This window comes from Pelophylax lessonae (assembly GCF_965119305.1).
Source record: "Pelophylax lessonae genome assembly, chromosome: 4".
NCBI lineage: Eukaryota > Metazoa > Chordata > Amphibia > Anura > Ranidae > Pelophylax > Pelophylax lessonae.
Genome location: NC_138771.1, coordinates 552,455,601 through 552,477,309, shown reverse-complemented (window position 1 = coordinate 552,477,309; position 21,709 = coordinate 552,455,601). Strand labels below are relative to the sequence as shown.

Sequence of the window (21,709 nt, the reverse complement as noted above, 5' to 3'; positions counted from 1 at the left end):
GCCCACCTGGTACTGTGGTATGGTGAGTAATACTGTCCCCCCAATCCTCTGGCGATCTTGGGGTGGATGTGGGCCCTCTCCCTGGAATAGTTGGACCCTCAGGGCTCCCTCGTTTCCCCTGGCCTTTGGGATATTAGGCCTATCCTCTCCAAGTCTTTTTCCCTACCCATAGCAGGTCCTACCTCCGGGGAGCGGAAATATTGCAGTGTTTTTCTGTTGGGGGTGGCCTTGTCCTGGTGGGGTCTCTTTCTAGGGACCCTACGATGCCTCTTGTCTGGGACCCCCTATGGGGGTTCAGGAGACCGAATGGCGTGCCTTGGAGGCCGCCACTTTGCTGTAGATTCATGCTTTCTATTCTGCCATTGAAACGCATGGGCAGCCATTTTTTGTTAGTTCCCCATAGGAATGCATGGGGTGGCCATATTCTTGTAGTCCACGATCGCTGGACAGGCAAACGGCATGACACAAAAAATCTAGCAATGACCCAGGCTGTGCTTTCTATTTCATGTGTCAGAACGTTTTATTTTCTGTTTCACAGAATGTGCTGGCAGTCTCCTGAGCGGTTTGGTAACGTTTTCTGGGGTCCCCTGTAGGCTTTCCTCACCAACTATGCTATCAGATTGTATTGGATCGGGACTAGGTATACCGCTGAGTGGGATCGCGGTTTAGCGACTTTTTAAAGTGACACTGCATTATTTTTATCTCAGTGTCCTTATCAGCCGCCGCGCGGCAACGCGCATTGGTGGAAGCACTTATAATTTCAGTTCGGGAAAGTTTCAAATTGGCAGATGAATCTACAGCGTCGGGTTCGCAGGTGTCTTTTGGCTCCCGAAAATCGGGCAAGGCGTTTCCTTGCCCAGAGCTTTTTGACGATATTGTCAATGAACTATCAAGCACATGCTAGTGGTGCTTAAGCGTTTTAAACACTGTTATCCTTTTGCAGATGCAGTTTCCACTAGGTGGACTGTGTCACCAAAAGGTGGATCACCCGGTGTCCGGGCTCAATAAGTCCACTGTGGTTCCGGTGGAAGAATCCCCGGCCTTTGCAGACCCTGTGGATAAACGAGTGGAGTCTCTGTCCTGCCATCTACACGAGCTAGCGGGTTCCATATTGAAACAAATATTTGGGAATGTAATGGTGTTACAGACGGTTACTGAACGGGTGAAGTTACTAAAAGGTAACTTGGAAGCTGACCAGCTCCCCCCCCCCCCCAGCGGTGCTGGAACTAATTGACTAGATGGCTCAAGCCCTGGTGTTCATGTGTGATGCGGCTCTGGATGCGGCTCCCCTAGTGGCCAGAGTGTTGGCAGTGGGGATTGCGATTAGACGCATGGTGTGGTTAAAAAAAGGCTTTGACGGATCTTCCCTTTATGGGGGAGAGGTTGTTTGGATCCTCTCTGGATGAGTTGATCAAAGGCCTTACGGGGGTGAAGAGTACTCTTCTTCCTCAGTCCTCGAAGTGCAAGGTGCTGCGTCATTGACGGGGGTCTTCCTTTACTGCTCATAAGTGGCTTTTTTGTACCTCCAGGTCGCAAGAAAAAGGAAAGCCGTTCAGGTCTTCTGGGAGTTCCAAGAAGCCATGATCAGGTAAATCAAAGACCGGCCAATCCAGATCTGCAGATGAATCCTCACCCACTTCTGGGGTGGGGGACATCTTTGCTTCTTTCTGAAACCTTGGACATCCTTGATTCAGGACAAATGGGTTAACAAACTGATCTGATCGGGGTACAAGATAGAATTTCGGTCCCGTCCGTCGGACAGATTCTTCCCGTCCAATCTGTGCTTATCTCCAGACCAGTTAGGGAATCTACGGGAGGCAGTACAAGATCTGCTGTCACAAGGGGTGATTGTGCCAGTTCCCTCTCAGGAATGCTTTCAAGGGTTTTATTCAAACCTGTTTACTGTGCCCAGAAAGGCAAAGTGCGTCCAATTCTGGACCTCAAGGCTCTGAACCTCTTCGTGCAGGTACAGAGGTTTTGCATGGAGTCCATTCGAATGGTAGTAACATCACAACACCAGGGAGACTTTTTGGCCTCCATAGATATCAAGGACGCATATCTACACATCCCTATCTTCGCTGGACACCAGTGGTTTCTTTGCTTTGCCGTAGCAGAAGAGCATTATCAATTTGTGGCTTTACCCTTTGGTCTCGCCTCCGCCCTAGGGTGTTTACCAAAGTACTGGCTCCAGTGTTGGCACTACTGTGCCAACGGAGGATTGCAGTACTGAGGTATCTGGATGATCTCTTATTGAGAGCAGACTCTCATTCAGCCCTGATGAGCGACCTGACGATCACTGTCCGCTCCCTGCAGGAGTTTGGGTGGAAGATTCATTTCAAGAAATCCGCCCTAATATTTTCCTTGAGACTGGATCATCTGGGCCTGACCCTGGATTCAGGTTTGGCGAGGGTCTTTCTTCCTCGGACAAGCTGCAGAAGTTGCAGGGGGCGATATGGGTGTTGTTGGCAAACAATCTGTCTTCTCTGCCAACTTGCATGTGGGCCTTGGGTCTGATGGTGTCAACCTTCGAGGCGGTTCCGTTTGCTCAGTTCCAAACAAGACCTTTACAAAAAGAGATTCTTGTCAAAAGGAACAAGGATCCAAAGTCCTTGGACACTTTGATTCGGTTGAACCACGACACAAGATCTGCTCTGTTATGGTGGCTTCATTCACCATGCCAGGGCAAGTCCTTCCTCCCGTTGTTTTGGACAGTGGTAACCACGGACACCAGCCTGTCGAGCTCTGGTAGGGTACTGGGGAAGCTCTGTGCCCAGGGAACCTGGACAGTAGAAGAGTCCTCGCTGCCGATAAATGTTTTGGAGCTCAGAGCAATAAAGCTTTGTCTGAGCCACTGGACGACTTGTCAGCAAGATTGTCCAGTTCGGATTCAATCGGACAATGCCACGGCTGTGGCTTACATCAATCACCAGGGGGGCACAAAGAGTGTCTTGGCGGCCAGGGAGGTGGCTGAGATTTTTGCCTGGGCGGAACAGTTTGTTCCAGCGCTCTCTGCTGTGCACTTCCCAGATGTGGAAAACTGGCAAGCGGATTACCTGAGACATCAGGGGTTGGATCAAGGGGAGTGGTCCCTACACCTGGAGGTGTTTCATCTCCTGTGTCTGGTGGGGGACACCCGAGGTCGATCTGTTTGCTTTTCATCTCAACAAGAAGGTGCAGATGTTTGTAGCCAGGTCTTGAGATCCTCTGGCCGATGTCACAGACGTACTGGTGGCCCCTTGGGGTAGGTATCGGATAATTTATGCCTTTCCTCCGCTGAAACTCCTGCCGAGGCTTCTATGCAGGATAGAGGTGGAAGGGATTCCGGTCATTCTGGTGGCTCCAGACTGGCCTCGCCGGTCTTGGTACGCAGACCTAGTAAGGTTGGTCGCCGATGCTCCTTGGAGACTTCCTCTCAGGGAAGATCTGCTGTCTCAAGGTCCGAATTTCCATCCTGCTTTACAGTCGCTGGCTTTAACGGCATGGCTGTTGAAAGCCAGGTGTTGAGGGATAGAGGTCTTTCTGCCTCTGTGCTTCCTACACTATAAGGCTAGGAAGTCAACTTCCAGGAAGATATATTATTGTATATTAAAATCATACATTTCATGGTGTGAATCGCTGAAGGTGCACCCTCGCTTGTTTTCAGTTGCTAGGGTTTTGGCCTTTCTGCAGAAAGAGGTTGGACAGCGGTTGGCTTTGGGCACTATCAAAGGCCAAGTGTCGGCTTTACCTATATAGTTTCAATGCCCGTTAGCTACGCATGCCTTGATTCGTACCCTCATTTAGGGAGTGCACCATATGGCTCCTCCGAGGCGGTCCCCGCTACGGCTACCTCCGTGGGATCTAAATCTGGTATTATCTGTTCTTCAAATTCCTTTTGAGAACATTCAGGAGATTCCTCTGCTTTTACTGTCTCAGAAGTTTGCTTTTTTGGAGGCTATCCCTTCTGCCCGCAGAGTATCTGAATTGGCGGCGTTGTCTTGCCGCTCTCCTTATTTGGTTGTTCACAGAGATAAAGTGGTACTCCGACCTAATCAGTCTTTTCTTCCTAATATGGTTTCTGATTTTCATTTGAATGAAGGCCTTGTGCTGCCTTCACTCTGTCCCAAGTCAAGCATCCCAAGGAAATTGCCTTGCATTCTTTGGATGTGGTTTGAGCGATCAGGGTTTACCTGGGGCTACTGAGTCTTTTAGAAAATCGGATACTCTTTTTGTCCTTACTGAGGGACTTCATAAAGGATTGGCTGTGTCTGCTGGGACCATTTCCAGATGGATCAGGCAGACAGTTGTTCAGCCTTATCGCTGAAAGGTCAGGTTCCTCCTTTCCCAGTGAAGGCACATTCTACTAGAGCGCTGAGTGCCTCTTGGGCTTTTCGCCATCAGGCGTCAGTGATGCAAGTTTGCAAGGCGGCAACTTGGTCGCCTGTGCATACGTTCACAAAATTCTACAAAGCTGATGTGTTGGCAACTTCAGATGCCTCCTTTGGCCGCAAGGTTTTGCAGGCTCCTGTTTAAAGAGAATGTTTTTTGTTCTCTTTGAGGGTGTATGTTTTTTCTTGGTGAGCTCCAATTGTTCCTGGTTGAGCTCCATATTACCTGGTTGGCTAAGTTTAGCCTTTGGGGAGTTACGTACTTCTTTGTGTTGTCTTCCCACTCCTCATGTATATACTGCTTTGGGACATCCCAATGGTCTAAGAAGATATGGCACTGTGCCTGTCGAACAATAGAGAAAACTGGATTTTTGTACTTACCATAAAATCCTTTTCTCTGAAGTTCATCAACAGACGCAGCACCCGCCCCTCTGCTTCTGAGTGAATGGGGTTTTTTTTTGTCTTCTAAACACTGCTTGCAATGAAACTAGAGGCTGTAGCAGAGTGTGTGGGGTTATGCCTGCAGGGACAGCCCCCATAGGTTTGGTAAAGCTTTTTCCTGCCTTGTGTCCTTTTTCTGATGGGAGGAGCATAACCCAATGGTCTAAGAAGATATGGAGCTGCGTCTGTCAAACTTCAGAGAAAAGGATTTTATGGTAAGTACAAAAAAACAGTTTTTATGCAAATGGGACAATCAGTCAAAAAAATACTCACATGGAGTACAAGTTCAAAAGGCTCATCTAGGGGTGACGATACAGCAGCGGAGAGATCTGTGCCTCCAGTCCATTTAGATGTGATGCCGCTGTATAGCAGGGAACTCACAAGCGAGGACCGAGTGATTCCGGGTAGAAGCTGGATGGATGGCAGTGTGGAGCGCAGCGTCGACTAGCGTGTGATGTTACCAAAGGGAAGGAGACACAACGCATTTCAGAGCAGGCGTGAGGCCCGTACAGAGCATGCATGCTCCTTTCTCAAGTTATACAGTGATGGGAAGGAGCCAAGTTTAAATAGACAAGGTAGCAGTACGTAAACTGTCTAATAAATGGTCACAAAAAGCAATAATTCTAATAAAAAGATATACATTGTGGTGAAACATACTTAGTGATAAAGAGTAAACAGGAAGGTATGTACTGGAGTTATATATTATTGTGACATATGTATATCTCCTTTATGTATAACCTAAATTAGGTCACAAGGGGTTGTCTGACGTGTAACCCGTATATATTACAGGAGACCTACACTGCCTGGCCAGAAAAAAAGTCGCCACCTGGAATTAACTAAGCAACTAACTAAACTAAGCATGCAGTAACTATCCTATTGGATAGTTACTGCATGTGCTCAAAGAATGAGGTCAGCTGACTATCTAAATATACTGAATCACCAGGTTATTCCATCAATGGATTTGTTTCTTTCCTGATGGCACGGGCATATTCCAAGATGACAATGCCAGGATTCCTTGAGCTCAAATTGTGAAAGACTGGTTCAGGGGCCACCACAGAATCCAGAACTTAACCCGATTGAGAATCTTTGGGATGTGCCGGAGAAGGCTATGCGCAGTGGTCTGACTCTCCCCTCATCAATACAAGATCTTGGTGAAAAATAAATGCAACACTGGACAGAAATAAATCTTGTGACATTGCAGAAGCTTATCGAAACACAGCGAATGCGTGCCGTAATCAAAGCCAACAAAATAATAGAGTGTGTGATCTTTTTTTATGGTGGCGACTTTTTTTCCCCCCAGGCAGTGTATATAAAAGGTTAAATAATGTATGTCCCTAATGTTATATCACCAACTGATATTTACAGTGAGAAGTCTTGAGGTGAGTGAGGACATATTATCTATAATCGTAACAAATTATGTATATAAATCTGACTGGTACCTAAAAAAAATGAATAAGAATGTAGGTTATACTGAATAAGAGCTATATATAATAACTGCAGAATAGTACTCATTTCCAATTCCTCATTTAGGCCATTGGGCGTAAGTGTATCCAAAGTGTAAATCCAGAACGTTTCACGCTGACATAGTCTGGAGAAACATTCTGCCTCAGAAAGATTTTTTGGAATGGCTTCAATGATCCAGACATGTAAACCTGCTATCGATCTGTTGTGAAATTGCAAAAAATGTTGTGGGACACTGTGCTATTCTGTAGTTATTATATATAGCTCTTATTCAGTAGTAACATATATTCTTATTCCATTTTATTTAGGTACCAGTCAGATTTATACACATATTCTGTCACAATTATAGATAATATATCCTCACTCACCTCAAAATTTCTCGCTGCAAGTATCAGTTGGTGATTTAACACTAGGGACATATATTGCTTACTTACCCCCTCATTAATTAATATTTTGTCCATGATATGTGACTAGTACGTTTTATATATATATATATATTCATACACACATAATAAGTTTAGACATTTTTTTGTACAGCTACCACATCCTTGCTATATATATATATATATATATATATATATATATATATATATATATATATATATATATATATATTTATTTATTCATTTTTTGCTGTCTCCATAACATCTTTCATAAAATTTCTCTATATATTTCTTTTAATAATTTATGGAGATATACATCTGTCACAATAATATATACCTCCAGTATATACCTTCCTATTTATTCTTTATCACTAAGTATGTATAACTAGGATGTATATCTTGTTTTTAGAATTATTGCTTTTTGTGACCATCTATTAGACGGTTTACGTACTGCCACCTTGTCTATTTAAACTTGGCTCCTTCCCCTCACTGTATCACTTGAGAAAGGAGCGCCGCGCATGCTCTGTACGGGGCTGGCGCATGCTCTGAAAGCATCTCCTTCCATTTGTCTCGTTCCCTTTGGTGACGGCACACTCCAGTCGGCGCTGCGCTCCACAATGCCATCCATCCAGCTTCTACCCGGAATAACTCGGTCCTCGCTTGCGAGTTCCCAGCTCTACCACAACATTACATCTACCTGGACCGGAGGCATGGATCTCTCAACTGCTGGATCGTCACACCCAGATGAGCCTTTTGAACTTGTACTCCATGTGAGTTTTTATTTGACTGATTGTTCCATTTGCATAAATAAAAATATTACACTTAGAGGCGCTGTTCTGTTTTTCTTTTTATTCCCATGGATAAGGTACTACTCCCATGAATGACTGTGCCTGCCAAGAGTACACCCTTTTCCATAGGAATGAATGGAGTATATGGCATGCATGCACAGTGGATGCATTGCCTGGTCAACACTATTTACCCCAAAAGGCTACGTGATGCCAGGCAAGGCTGCACAGTGAAGATCACTGGAGCTGGGCTGAAGGTAAGCATTTAACCCTAAAAATGGGTTTAATGTGATATAGACAGGGAAAAACTGGGAGACATTTTTCAGTATATCCTAGTCAAATCTAAAAGCTGTTGGCTAAAAAGATACAGTTAAGTAAAGGACAGAAATACTGCAACTTTTTTTTTTTAACACTTTAACATTTTTTTGTCTAAAAATGTCTGTTGCAATTCTGATCTATAGTATGTGAATGAAAGCTCTGGTGTTCGTGTATTGCAATCAGCCTGTGTGATTGAGATGTAACTTCATAGCTCTGAAAATTAAACTGTTAATTTAGCAGTTATGTTGAGCCCCTATGCCAGAACTAAACTGAAACATCTAACCCAGGAACTGGAGTTTCACTTTAAAGCATAACTAAAGGCAAAACTTTGTTTTTTAATTTTGGATATAGTAGAGTTGGATTAGAACTCCTGTCAGTTTTTATTGCAGGTCTGTGCCCCCATTTAGGAGATTTACCTTCTCTATTTGTCCTGTTTACCATTATCGTTAAAAGTGAAAGTAAAAGAAAATCCCAAATTTTGGGTTGTCCTTGGAAAAGTAATAGAGGTCAAATCTCCCAATGGAGACACTGGTTCTGGTGACTTGGGGGTCCCCAAGGAATTCCCCTAATTTGCAGGTATTTCCTCTCACTTCCGGTATCGCTCTGGGACAGGAAGTGAAGGAAAACTCTGCAATGAACACAGATGGCGAAAAATAAAAATCTAACAGGGGTTATAACCCTCCCTTGCTCTATCCAAAATGAAAAAAAAACAACATTTTGCCTATAGTTCTACTTTAATACCACAAAAATAATGACTGAATCACAACAAAAGTAATATCTTAATTCTGCTTAAGTGTTACTTTAGACACAGTTCATTAAAGAAAATTGGCTTTAAATTTAACAATAGCTGCTTCTTTTATTTGGAGTGGCACAAATCAAAATTATTTTTGGCTTATGTATTAAGGTCGATGTGCAGTAACCCACAGCAACTGCTGAAATCTGATTGGTTGCTCTGGGTAATTGCTCTTAGCCTATTAGTTTTGCTCTTTGCACTGCCTTAAGTAAGCCTTTAGGTTTCCCAAAATATAACTGTCTGTAGAAATTGACAGAAATTTATCAGGGATTTATCTTGGTAGATTTCATCTCCTTCCAAATGTTTTTGAAGTTCATTGGACTAAACAAGAGCTGTGCCTATAATTCTGAGCACAGAAAATATCTTTCACGCACCACTTCTCCTAAGCGAGTACATAAAACAATCCCCTGGCACATAGCTCTTTGTATAAACTACTGCCAGCTGGAGACACGGGAGGACTCTCATTATGTTGTTTCTGTGCTAGGTTTTGCTGGAACCCCAGGGTACCTGTCCCCAGAGGTGCTTCGAAAGGAGGCATATGGAAAACCGGTGGATATCTGGGCATGTGGTAAGCAGACACAAGTTGCAGTGACTGTGGCTGTATAATAAAAACGCCATATGGAGGGTTCTACCATTCTCACTTAGAATCCAACATGTGTGTTTTCAGAATTGATTAAATGGCCTTCTTATCATTCTGATCCAACCAGCATGGTACAGACTTAAGGCTCGTACGCAGAACATTTTCGTCTGAGGAACTTTTGTACGATTTTCTGATAGTGTGCACACAACTTACGACAGCTGATTCCGACCTTCCGAATGAAAATTTCTGAAGGGACAAGCTCCAAAATTTTTCTCGTATGGGATCAGAATGAATGAATTTCGTCCAATGTGTACTGCTTTCGTACGATTTTCGTATAAGAAAAATCTGAAACGAAAGACTGGGCATGATCAGAAACAAAAAACATAAAAAAAAGCCTTTGTCATACGAGAATTTTCATATGACAGTGTGCAGGGGTTCTGCCCCTCCCCTTTCCAGGCAACCACTGTCACTTTTGAAATTGATTTGGCTGTGTGGGACTCTGAGATCTGGGAATCAATAAATTACTGTCCCATCTGCTCTCCATGGAACACAAGGTTGGCAATCGCCACATTCATAGTCCACTGATATTTCCTCAAACTCTCCAGTTTAAAGCCCATACAATGGCATGAACAGGGAGCTGTAGGAGCCTGCCACTACTCATGTGATCCACTGATCCTGGGTGCAATGCTTTGCAGGCTCCTAAGCAAAAAAAAAATATATATATAATAAACCAGCAATGCACACTTTTTTCTTGCAAATTTATGTGCATTTATTATTTTTTTCTATATGGTGGGCTTAGATTTTAAACACGCTCTTCATTCTCTTAGCTTATAGAAAAGAAAAAAAGAGGGGGGTGGGGAGCTGTGCGCTTATTATGGGTCAGTGATGAATGGGCACATATGTAAATGTGTCCTAAAGCTGAATTGCTACAGACAATAGTGGATGTCTGATTTTGAAACTCATCTAATTTGATTAGCACCCCTCCTAATTCCAAAAACTGAAACAAACTTACTTGGTGGGGGTGTGTATGTTCCCAACACTGGTATATGTCCCCAACACTCATTTAACTAAGGAATCTACTCAAATGAGTGGAAAGATATATTTTTAATTACTAATTAAATATGACTAGCTATACTATGACCTGGTGTCAGAGAAATGGCCATGCTGCAACTGGCAACTCCGCCAGTACTTCCAATGGCCGCAATGGACTCAGGCCATAGACTCATTGTCAGTGAAATGGCTGTGCTGCAACTGGCAAATTTGCCAGTACTTCCCATGGCTGCAATGGACTCATAGAGGCCATAGACTAATTCACTGGCCTATAAAAGGACTCTGCTCAGCCCATTTGATTGCTGGATTGTCTTCAGCTCTTCCTGTTTCCTGTGTATTGCTACTTCCTGGATTCCAGTTTGACCCGGCTTGTTTCTGACCTGTCTGCTCTCTCTCCTGGCTTCGACCCACGGCTTCGTCTGACCCTTCGATCCTGCTCCAGTGTTTGACCCTCGGCTTGTGTGACCATCCTTGCTCTCTTGTCCTCTGCCTGACTTCCAGTGTACCGATCCCGGCTTGCTCAACGGACTTGCTTCTGCTCAATCCCCTTGTCTTGGCGACCTGTTTGGACTGATACCTGTGTATGACCCTCGGCCTGGCTTTTACCTGCACATTGCTTGATTCCCTGGAGGCCCTGCAAGTTGTTCCAGGATATCCTTGTGAACCTTTACCTGCACTCCACAAGCATCCAGTGCTCCTTGGGACGCGTCACCTCCTGTCCCACTTCCAGGGGTGATTCGCACCGAGCTGCAAGGGAAGCCCTCTCAGCATTTCGGCCTCTACCAAGAAGTGATCTGACAGTACAATCCAGCCATGTCAGAGGCCGACAGAGGTGCTTCCCAGCTCGAGGCTCTTTGTCAGCAAGTCTCCTCTTTAACACAGGCGGTCCAGAGACTGCAGGACGGTTATTTTCAACTAGAGGGTCGAGTGTTGAACCTAGCTGGCGCACCCTCTCCTTCCGACCCCAATCAAACGCCCGCTAGCTCCGGGGGCACCTCCACTCAGCAAGGACCAGCCGGCCCTGCGCAGGCAGCCATGGTTTTCCCACCTGAACCGAGGGTACCTACACCCGAACGCTTCCGTGGGGAACGGGAGAAGGTTCAGATCCTTTAAGAATGCATGTCTCTTGTATTTAGCCCTTCAGCCCAGAACCTTCTCTTCAGAGACTGTCAAAGTAGGATTCATAATTTCTCTGTTGTCAGAAGAACCCCAGACCTGGGCCCATAACCTCCTTGAGGAAAAGAGCCCCTCATTGAACTCTGTAGACTCCTTCTTCCAGGCCATGGCCCAGTTATATGAGGACCCCCAACGGACTGTTACGGCTGAATCAGCCCTACATGCCTTACAACAAAATAAACGTCCTGTAGAGGACTATACCATTGACTTCCGCAGATGGGCTGCGGATACAGACTGGAATGAGCCAGCACTCAAGTACCAGTACCGTCACGGATTGTCTGAAGCCCTTAAGGACGAGTTAGCTCGGGTAGAAACCCCTACGTCTTTGGAAGGTCTAATCTCACTGGCAATCCAACTGGACAGGCGCCTGCGGGAGAGACGCTCAGAGCGCCTTCAAGGGGCCCGACCTACCTGGGTTCTCCCGAAAGTCCCACTTGCTGCTTCACCCCATCCTGGGCCTTCTGTCTCCGGGGGATCAGAAGGAGAACCCATGCAGATTGGTCTAATCCGTTCTGCCTTGACCCCCGAGGAAAGACAACGTCGCCGTCAAGCTAACCTCTGCCTTTATTGTGGGGAATCTGGCCACTTCCTACGCAATTGTCCTGTGAGACCCAGTAAGTCCTATTCACGGCCTCTGCTGAACTGTCAAGTCGCTGGGTCATCCCCTACTCATCTTATTCTCCCTGTCTCCCTACAGGTAGCAGAAAAGAAGATTCGGCTTCTGGCGATCGTTGATTCTGGGGCATGTAGTTGCTTTCTGGACCGTTCTTTAGCTCAAAGACTGTGTGTCCCCATGCAAGCTAAGGAACAGCGACTCCATATTCTTCTGGCTGATGGTTCTTTGCCCAGTTCCGGGCCTGTTACTGAAGAGACGTGCCCCATCTTCACCACGACAGATTCTCTTCACCAGGAATTCCTCCGATTTGACGTCCTTTCCTCACCAATGTTTCCCATTATTTTAGGACTTCCCTGGCTACAGGCCCACAACCCACAGATTGATTGGGTTAAGAGAAGGATCTCCTTCACGTCTAATTACTGCCTGAACCATTGTTTCCTACCTGGATCTGATACTTCTGCTGCTTGCCTGGCCGTCCAACCAGTACATGATCTCCCGGAAAATGTCCCCGCAGTTTATGAGGAATTCATGGACGTATTTGATAAGAAAAAGGCTGAAGCTCTGCCTCCTCACAGGCCTTATGATTGCCCTGTAGAACTTCTGCCTAGAGCCGAGATTCCTTTCGGAAGGATATTCCCGTTATCTGAGAAGGAGCTGGAAACCCTCCGGATTTATATTAACGAAAATTTGGAAAAGGGTTTTATCCGCCCCTCCTCCTCACCAGCAGGGGCCGGGATATTCTTTGTCGAAAAAAAGGATGGCACACTAAGACCTTGTGTAGATTACCGGGAGCTTAATAAAATTACTATTAAAAACCGGTATCCTCTACCTCTTATCCCAGAACTGTTTCAACGTTTCCGGGCAGCTCGGATCTTTACCAAATTGGATCTCCGTGGAGCTTACAACCTTGTTCGCATTAGGAAAGGAGATGAGTGGAAGACGGCGTTCAGAACGCGGTTTGGCCATTTTGAATACCTGGTCATGCCTTTCGGGCTGTGTAACGCCCCTGCTACCTTCCAACATCTAGTTAATGACATTTTTAGGGAATTCCTGGATCTCTTTCTGATTGTCTACCTAGATGACATACTCATTTTTTCCTCCACTCTGGAACTCCACCGGACCCATGTTAAAAAGGTACTATTTACTTTAAGGAAACACGGACTTTATGTGAAACCAGAGAAATGCGAATTCGAGAAAGACTCCATTCAATTCCTGGGTCTCATTATCTCAACAAATGGCATTTCCATGGATCCACAGAAAGTGCAGTCAATTCTCGATTGGCCAGCCCCCTGTGATAAGAAAGGAGTTCAACGCTTTGTGGGGTTTGCTAACTTCTATCGGAGGTTCGTGAAGGGGTTCTCTATGATTATCTCCCCCATTACCCAATTGACCCGCCAACAGGTCCGTTTCCATTGGTCACAGGAAGCTCAAACGGCCTTTGACAAACTGAAGACGTTGTTCACCTCAGCACCTATTCTCCAGCATCCTGATCCAACCCTACCTTATGTGCTTGAAGTGGATGCTTCAGAAATAGCCACTGGAGCAATCTTATCTCAAAGACAAGGCCCGAAGACTCTTCTGCACCCTGTGGCTTTCTTTTCCCGGAAGATGACACCTCCGGAGAGAAACTATGACGTAGGGGATCGGGAACTCTTGGCCATCAAATGTGCCTTGGAAGAGTGGAGATACTTGCTTGAAGGGGCTACTCATCCCATTTTAATATTCACAGACCACAAAAACCTGGAATACCTCAGGACAGCAAGACGCCTGAGACCCCGTCAAGCTCGATGGGCCTTGTTCTTTTCCCGGTTTAATTTTCATCTTACTTACAGGCCAGGGTCCAAGAACGGAAAAGCAGACGCCTTGTCCAGAATGTTTCCAGATACCCCAAACACAGCCGAACCTAACACCATCCTCTCGGCTCAAAATTTTTTGCTTATTCAAACGGATCTGCAATCAGCAATTAAGCAAGCCTCAGTTCAATGTCTCGAGCCTGGGACCTCTTCCTTGGAAAAACGCGGGGGATTCTTGTGGTTCCAAGAAAGGATTTTTGTTCCTTCACAGATCAGACTACAGGTCCTAAAGACTTTGCATGATCACAAGCTTGCCGGGCACTTCGGGGTCAGGAAGACATGTGAACTCATTCAGCGCCACTTTTGGTGGCCCAATTTAGTTCGGGACTGTAAATCCTATGTGGGTTCTTGTATTACGTGTCAGCGTAACAAGGGGGCTAAGACCAAGTCCTGGGGCCTGTTAAGGCCATTGCCCATCCCGGAACAGCCCTGGAAGCAACTTTCCATGGATTTTATAGTGGAATTACCACCTTCAGAAGGTTTCACTACTGTCCTGGTGGTGGTGGACCGTCTCTCGAAGATGGCGCACTTTTTGCCTATGATTGGCACACCTTCTGCCGTGGAAACAGCTAACATGTTTATTAAAGAAGTGGTCAGGCTACACGGTCTCCCGGACAGTATAGTATCGGACAGAGGCGTCCAATTCACTTCCAAATTCTGGAAAGAGCTTTGCAAATCCTTGTCCATTAAGATATGCCTATCATCAGCCTACCACCCGCAGAGTAATGGTCAAACGGAAAGGACCAACCAGACCCTTGAACAATACTTACGTTGCTTTTGCACTTGCTCCCAAGATAACTGGGTCTCTTTACTTCCGTGCGCGGAATTCGCGTATAATAACGCCCTGCATTCTGCAACCAACCAGACCCCGTTCTGGGTGAATTACGGGTTCCATCCTTCTTTTTTGCCCAGTGCTTTCTCAGAAACATCAGTTCCTGCAGTGCAAGACCGGATAATGGCTATCAGGGATAACTACCGGGTGCTACAGGACTCCATATCCAAAGCCCAACAGGAGTACAAGAAATTTTATGACCGCAAGAAAAAGGAAAATCCTATGTATAAGGTCGGGGATAAGGTGTGGCTCTCCTCAAACAACCTACGACTATCTTGCCCTTCTAAAAAGTTGGGACCAAGGTTTATTGGGCCTTTTAGAATCAAAAGGATGATAAACCCTGTGGCTTTTGAACTGGCTTTACCTAATTCATACAAGATCCATCCTGTATTCCATGTTTCCCTGCTAAAGCCTGCAATTTCTAGCCCTTTCCCAGGGAGGGAAGAATTGCCTCCACCTCCAGTTTCAGTGGAGGGTGAACCTGAATATGAAGTGGAAACCATTCTGGATTGTCGAAGAAGGGGTGAGGTCATACAGTATCTTATTAAATGGAAAGGTTACCCCACTGAAGACAATTCCTGGGAACCCGCTAGTAACCTGCATGCCCCCAGGCTGGTACAGGAATTCCACAGGAGATTCCCGGAAAGATTGGCCCGGTTGGGCATCCGGAGGCTGCCCCTTGGGGGGGGGGCACTGTCAGAGAAATGGCCATGCTGCAACTGGCAACTCCGCCAGTACTTCCAATGGCCGCAATGGACTCAGGCCATAGACTCATTGTCAGTGAAATGGCTGTGCTGCAACTGGCAAATTTGCCAGTACTTCCCATGGCTGCAATGGACTCAGGCCATAGACTAATTCACTGGCCTATAAAAGGACTCTGCTCAGCCCATTTGATTGCTGGATTGTCTTCAGCTCTTCCTGTTTCCTGTGTATTGCTACTTCCTGGATTCCAGTTTGACCCGGCTTGTTTCTGACCTGTCTGCTCTCTCTCCTGGCTTCGACCCACGGCTTCGTCTGACCCTTCGATCCTGCTCCAGTGTTTGACCCTCGGCTTGTGTGACCATCCTTGCTCTCTTGTCCTCTGCCTGACTTCCAGTGTACCGATCCCGGCTTGCTCAACGGACTTGCTTCTGCTCAATCCCCTTGTCTTGGCGACCTGTTTGGACTGATACCTGTGTATGACCCTCGGCCTGGCTTTTACCTGCACATTGCTTGATTCCCTGGAGGCCCTGCAAGTTGTTCCAGGATATCCTTGTGAACCTTTACCTGCACTCCACAAGCATCCAGTGCTCCTTGGGACGCGTCACCTCCTGTCCCACTTCCAGGGGTGATTCGCACCGAGCTGCAAGGGAAGCCCTCTCAGCATTTCGGCCTCTACCAAGAAGTGATCTGACACCTGGATAAATAAAAACCCTGCACAAAAATGAATAGGTTACATTTAGAAATTTAAACAGCTCCGGTATTAAAGAACAGATAAAAGGTAACTTGTTTAGACAGGAGCTTTTCTCTTTTTAGAAGACAATGCCTGACATTGGTATTTCAAACCATCCTGCAGTGAATAACCTACAGGGGGGATGAGTACTACCAGCAGGATGACCTTGTAGGGGAGATTTGAGAGGTGCTTATTTGTATAGTCTCCCTAAAAAGTGGAGCTTTATTGTCATATATTTGAATTCTGAACATGCTTCCTCTGTGTTTTTGTCTCACTAGGTGTTATCCTCTATATTCTCCTGGTTGGATACCCACCATTTTGGGATGAGGACCAGCACAAGCTATACCAGCAGATTAAAGCTGGGGCATATGATGTGAGTTCTACTTGCCTGCTTACCTTTTTTATAGATGAGTTTATTTTATACCTTACAGAATCCAGATTAAGGAGATTAAAAAATCAAATTGGTTGCCGTTTGTTCCTGGATTCGGCGCACTGCTTGATGTATTAAATGATCTTGCTATTGCTTTACATAGGGGTCTTTCACCAAAGCAACTGAGCATTAAAATTCACGCACACACTGAATGTGCAGTTTAATAAAGCATGATCGTTTTTGGATTATCAGAAATATTTTTGTAGTATAAACTTTAAGAACTTTCACAAGTTTATGTTTAACATTTTTGGTCTTTGTATTATAGGAAGTGTACGCCGTATCGGTTTCTTCCTTGTTATATCTTTCAAAATACTTAGTCTGTATATTGAAAGGTTTGTCCCATGAAGAATACGTAAGACATGATATCAAGTGTCAGTGCAATATTAAATAGTGAAAATTATGTATACCTACCGGTTAGAAACCTACATTTGTTTAGGTGTTTTTACATTTCTCAACACATATGTTCTGTGTAACCCCAAAACTCATAGTAAGGGCATTTTCCAAAGGACTTCTGTTCACTTCAAACAGGTTTTGCATTTCCATAAAAGTCTTTGATTTCAGAAACATCTCAAACTGATACCACTGACACAAGTCCAAAACCCATTAATACAGGCCTTTAAAGGGATTGTAAAGGCAGAAGATTTTTTTATCTTAACATGCATTTTATGCATTAAGTTAAAATAAACGTTTCTGTGTGCAACAGCCCCCCTAATACTTACCTGAGCCCTTCTTTATCCAGCAATGTGGCAGGAGTTTCTCAGCTGCCTGGGACTCCCCACGCAGTTGGCTCCTGCTGCTGTCAATCAAAGTCAGTCAGCTAATCAGGAGAGAGAGGGGGCAGGGCCTGGTTGTGGCTCTGTGACTCCATTGGGGTGCCTCCATAGCAAGCTGCTTGCGGTGGGGTCACTCAAAAGGAGGGAGGGGCTAGGAGCACAGAAGAGGGACCTGAGAAGAGGAGGAGCCGGGCCACTCTCTGCAAAATCAACTGCACAGAGCAGGTAAGTATAACATGTTTGTTATTTAACCACTTACCGCAAAGTGACGTAGGGCTACATCGGCAAACTTTGCGGGGTTATACCGGGATGATGCCTCTAGCTAGAGGCACCATCCCGGTACCGTGGTTTAGAGCCAACGGACGGCTTTCCGTCGGTAACGACCGATGCGGGAGCCGCTCGATCGTTTCCCGGGTGAGCAGGAGGGGACGTCCCCCTCCTCCCGCCGCCTTCCGTTACTTTGCCCGGGCCTCGCGTCCCACCGGGAGACCCGAGCACCCAGCCGGCGCGTCCGCCAGCTGTATGGAGTCCCGATCTAAGCCGGAAGCGGCTTCGATCGGGTCTCCGATGACGTAACCCGCTGCAAAAGGAGGCAGATTTAAAAAACGGCTGTATGCAAAAATGCCGTTTTCGGCGTTTTGCATACATGAAAGTGTAGTGGAGGGGTCTAGGGTCTTTTAGACCCTCGATCCCTCCATAAAGAGTACCTGTTACTGCATATTGGTGTCACAAGGGATGTTTACATTGCTTGTGACAGCAATAAAAGTGATCAGATTTATTTATTTTTTTAAAAACCTGTAATAAAGTTAAAAAAATAAATAAAATAAATAGGAAAAAAAAAATGTTAGCCGCCCCTGTCACCGTTAGCTTGCGCACTAAAGAAAACGTATACGGAAGTCAAGCTGCGAATTAAATCACTGTTCAAACCACACATGTGAGATATCGCCGTGATCGCCAGAGCTTGAGCAATAATTTAAAAAAAGAGCTACGCTCTAACTCTAAACTGGTAACTGTTAAAAATTTTTAAAGCGTCGCCTATTGAGTTTTCTATTGACCGTAGTTTGTCGCCATTCCACGGGTGTGCGCAATTTTAAACCGTAACATGTTGGGTATCTATTTACTCGACGTGACATCATCTTTCACAATATATAAAAAAAATGGGCTAACTTTACTGTTTAGTATTTTTTAAATGCAGTGAAATGTGATTTTTCGTAATTTTTCCAAAAAAGTGGCGTTTTAAAGACCACTGCACAAATACCGCATGACAAAAAATATTGCAATGACCGACATTTTATTCTCCAGAGTCTTTGCTAAAAAAATATATATAATGTTTGGGGGTTCTAAGTAGTTTTCTAGGAAAAAATACTGATTTTAACTTGTAAACAAAAAGCGTCTGAAATAGGGCTGGGGCTTAAGTGGTTAAAAAAAAAAAAAACAAGACTTTACAATCACTTTAATCTGTATATACACGGAGGAATTTAAACATTTGGAATTGTGTAATCAGAAACTTACCAATCCTTTCCTTAACTAGGAGACACAAGCAGCATTTTAAGAATGTTTTTGGATGTCCTCGTTGCTGCCTATAAGGCAGTAAATAAGAGAACTAGGTTATCACTATTCACCTTTGATTAATCAGTAGATTCAAGTAGAACTATAGGCAAGACTTATTTTTTAATTTTGGATAGAATAAGAGAGGGTTATAACCCCTGTCTGATTTTTTTTGCCGCCATCCTAGTCCCATTGTGGAGATTTCCCTTCACTTCCTGCATCATAGCCAAACAGAAAGTGAGAGGAAATCCCCGCTAATTAAGGGAATTCCTTGGGGACCCTCAGGTCACCAGAACGAGTGTCCCCCATTGGAAGATTTTCCCACGTTGGAAGATTTTGGAAAACACAAAATTTGGGATTTTCTTTTACTTTCACTTTCAATGAAAATGGTAAACAGTACAAATAGAGAGGATGAATCTCGTTAACAGGAGCCCAGACAGCAATAAAATTAATAAGAGTTTCAATCCCTTTCCAATCTATCTAAAACTAAAAAAAAAAAAAAAAAGCTTTGCTCTTAGTTAAACTTTAACCCTTTTACTGCCAGGTTCGTATGGCATACAGACCTACAGCACTGCTTGCTGTTGGCCATTTCTCTCCCTGCTAAAAGCTCATGGTCACTTCAATGACCATGAACTTACTCTGCTGAACAATTCTATAACTGATCAGGGAATTAAAATCCGCTGATCAGAGTTATTAACCTAAAATGTGACCGCCCTCCCCCCAATTCCGCTGCTTCCCTGTCCCCAGCCTCTTCACCTCCCGTTGCTCCCTGTCACCTAAAACTACTCCCCCCCCCACCCTCCTTTCCTATCCCCTTTACCCCCCAGCACTGATTCCCTTCTCCCCCACAAACCCGATCCCCTGCAGCTACCTTTAGAAGCCAGCATCCCTCCTCTGCCCCTCCCGCCAACTTCGGGTGCTGCTGGCGCTTGGGTAGGGATCACAGAATGTCCCCCCCCAGCAGGCCGATCCCCCCCATACGACCCCTGGACCCCTCATCTATCCATCCCCCGGGCGGCATCCCTCCCAACACCTGCAGCAGCTGACCTGCACTCTGTCCAGCCAGCTGTCATGCTGAGGGGGGGCCTGCCCTTCCCTCCCTGTAGTACAGTGGACCGAGGCAGCCATCGACACTGATGGCTCCTGTGTCCACTGACAGCTCAGCTGATCATAGTAAACTGACAGTTTATGATTTGATAAGGAGTCTCTATACAGACTCTTCATTCATGTAAAGTGCTGCAGAGAAAGGAACTTTCTTAAGTCCCTTTCTGTCTCAAAAAAGAGATATGGGGGTCTGTTTAGACCTAGTTGATATCTCACCAAAGTCCCATTGATGTCATTTGGGATGTAGCAACTGCATGAACAGAGCCGTTGCTCCCAATTTGGCATCCATGTAGGTTCGCGTGCATGTCCCTGAGCTCACACTGTCTGCGTTTGGGGTTGTGCACCCGCACCCACACCCACACGAATGTCAGATTGGGAACAGCAGCTATGCCTGTACAGCCGTTGCATCCCAATTGACAAAAATGGGACTACCTGTATGGGGATGCAATGAACACCTGTGCATCCCTGTGCAGGTAAACATGGCCCTTCATGGGCGTACACTTTAGTATGCCACATGTGAATGATGCTTTAATAGTAATTTAGCAGGAATTTTGCACGTTATGTTGTGTTTATGTGCACTATTAATGATTTTAGTGAAAATAGCGATATGATGAACATTTGTGCAATTATTGCGGGGACTAAAAAATAAATAGCACTTTTTTTTATTCCACAGCTCATGTGCTTTCAGAAAATGTCTGGTTTGAGGGCCAGTTCACACTGGTGCGATGCCAGACATCGCATGTGATTTGCACTGCATTTCTGTGCAGATCACATGCAATGTCTGCGCGACAAAACTGTATGGCTGAATTTGCATCGCATTCGGACCAAACTTGTGCAGGACCCTTTTTTTTGTCCGCACCAGAATCGGATCGCATGGGTGTTCACACCTATGTAATTTGATTCTTGTCCGAAATCACAGTCCGCACTGCGATCTGCAAACTGATCTGGGGGTGTCATTAACTTTGTATTGACACCTGCAGCAGTTCGCAGAGGGCAGTGTGAACTGCCAGCAATTCAGGTGTGATGCGGGAACCTGCACTGTATTCGCAGGGTTTCTCGCATCGCACCAGTGTGAACCAAGCCTGAGGGGACTTTTCAAATTCTGAAAGCTGTAAGTGAAAAAATGGTAACCTCTGGTATTTTAGAGTAAATGGTTTTTATTTGCAGTTTTTCATACATTCAGTTTTCACCATTTCACAAAAAGGTGCAATTTAAAATGTAAAAATTTTTGTTCAAATATTTACTCAATACAGTTTTAACTTTTATATTTAGTAGGAATTTTGTACATTTGGCCATGTATAAATCCATGATTTTAGTGTATTTTTAGCGAAAATATTGGTTTGATAAACATTTGTGCAAATATCACGGTGCTTTAAAGATCAGTAGCACCTTCCTTTTAGTCTACTGGCCATGTGCTTTCAGAAAATATATGGTTTGGAGGGTCTTTTAAAAACTGTGAAAGCTGAAAGTGAAAAATGAAAACCTCCAGATTTTTAGAGAAATTTGGTAATTTACAGTTTTGTGTATGTTCAGTTTTCACCATTTCGCAAAAAGGTGCAATTAAAGAATTTACAAATATTTGCTATTTATTAACTCAACACAGGTTAAGCTTTTATATTTAGTAAGAATTTAGCAGGAATTTTGTAAAATTTGCTGTGTTTGTATCCGCTATAAATGATTTTAGTGTACTTTTAGCGAAAATATTGACTTGGTAAACATCTGCGCAAATATTGTGGGGGCCTTAAAAATCAGTAGCACCTTACTTTT

The 21,709-nt window shown here is 44.9% G+C and overlaps 1 protein-coding gene across 32 annotated transcripts in view; it reads left to right on the top strand.

The window, feature by feature from the left end:
* Positions 1-21,709, top strand: part of CAMK2B (calcium/calmodulin dependent protein kinase II beta) — a 313,844-nt gene that overhangs the window by 224,067 nt on the left and 68,068 nt on the right. For all 32 annotated transcript variants that reach the window (XM_082257250.1, XM_082257233.1, XM_082257237.1 and 29 more), the window contains exons 8-9: positions 9,033-9,116; positions 16,366-16,460. In XM_082257250.1, coding sequence (XP_082113376.1) covers positions 9,033-9,116; positions 16,366-16,460 — 179 coding nt within the window. The remainder of the gene's footprint in view (positions 1-9,032; positions 9,117-16,365; positions 16,461-21,709) is intronic.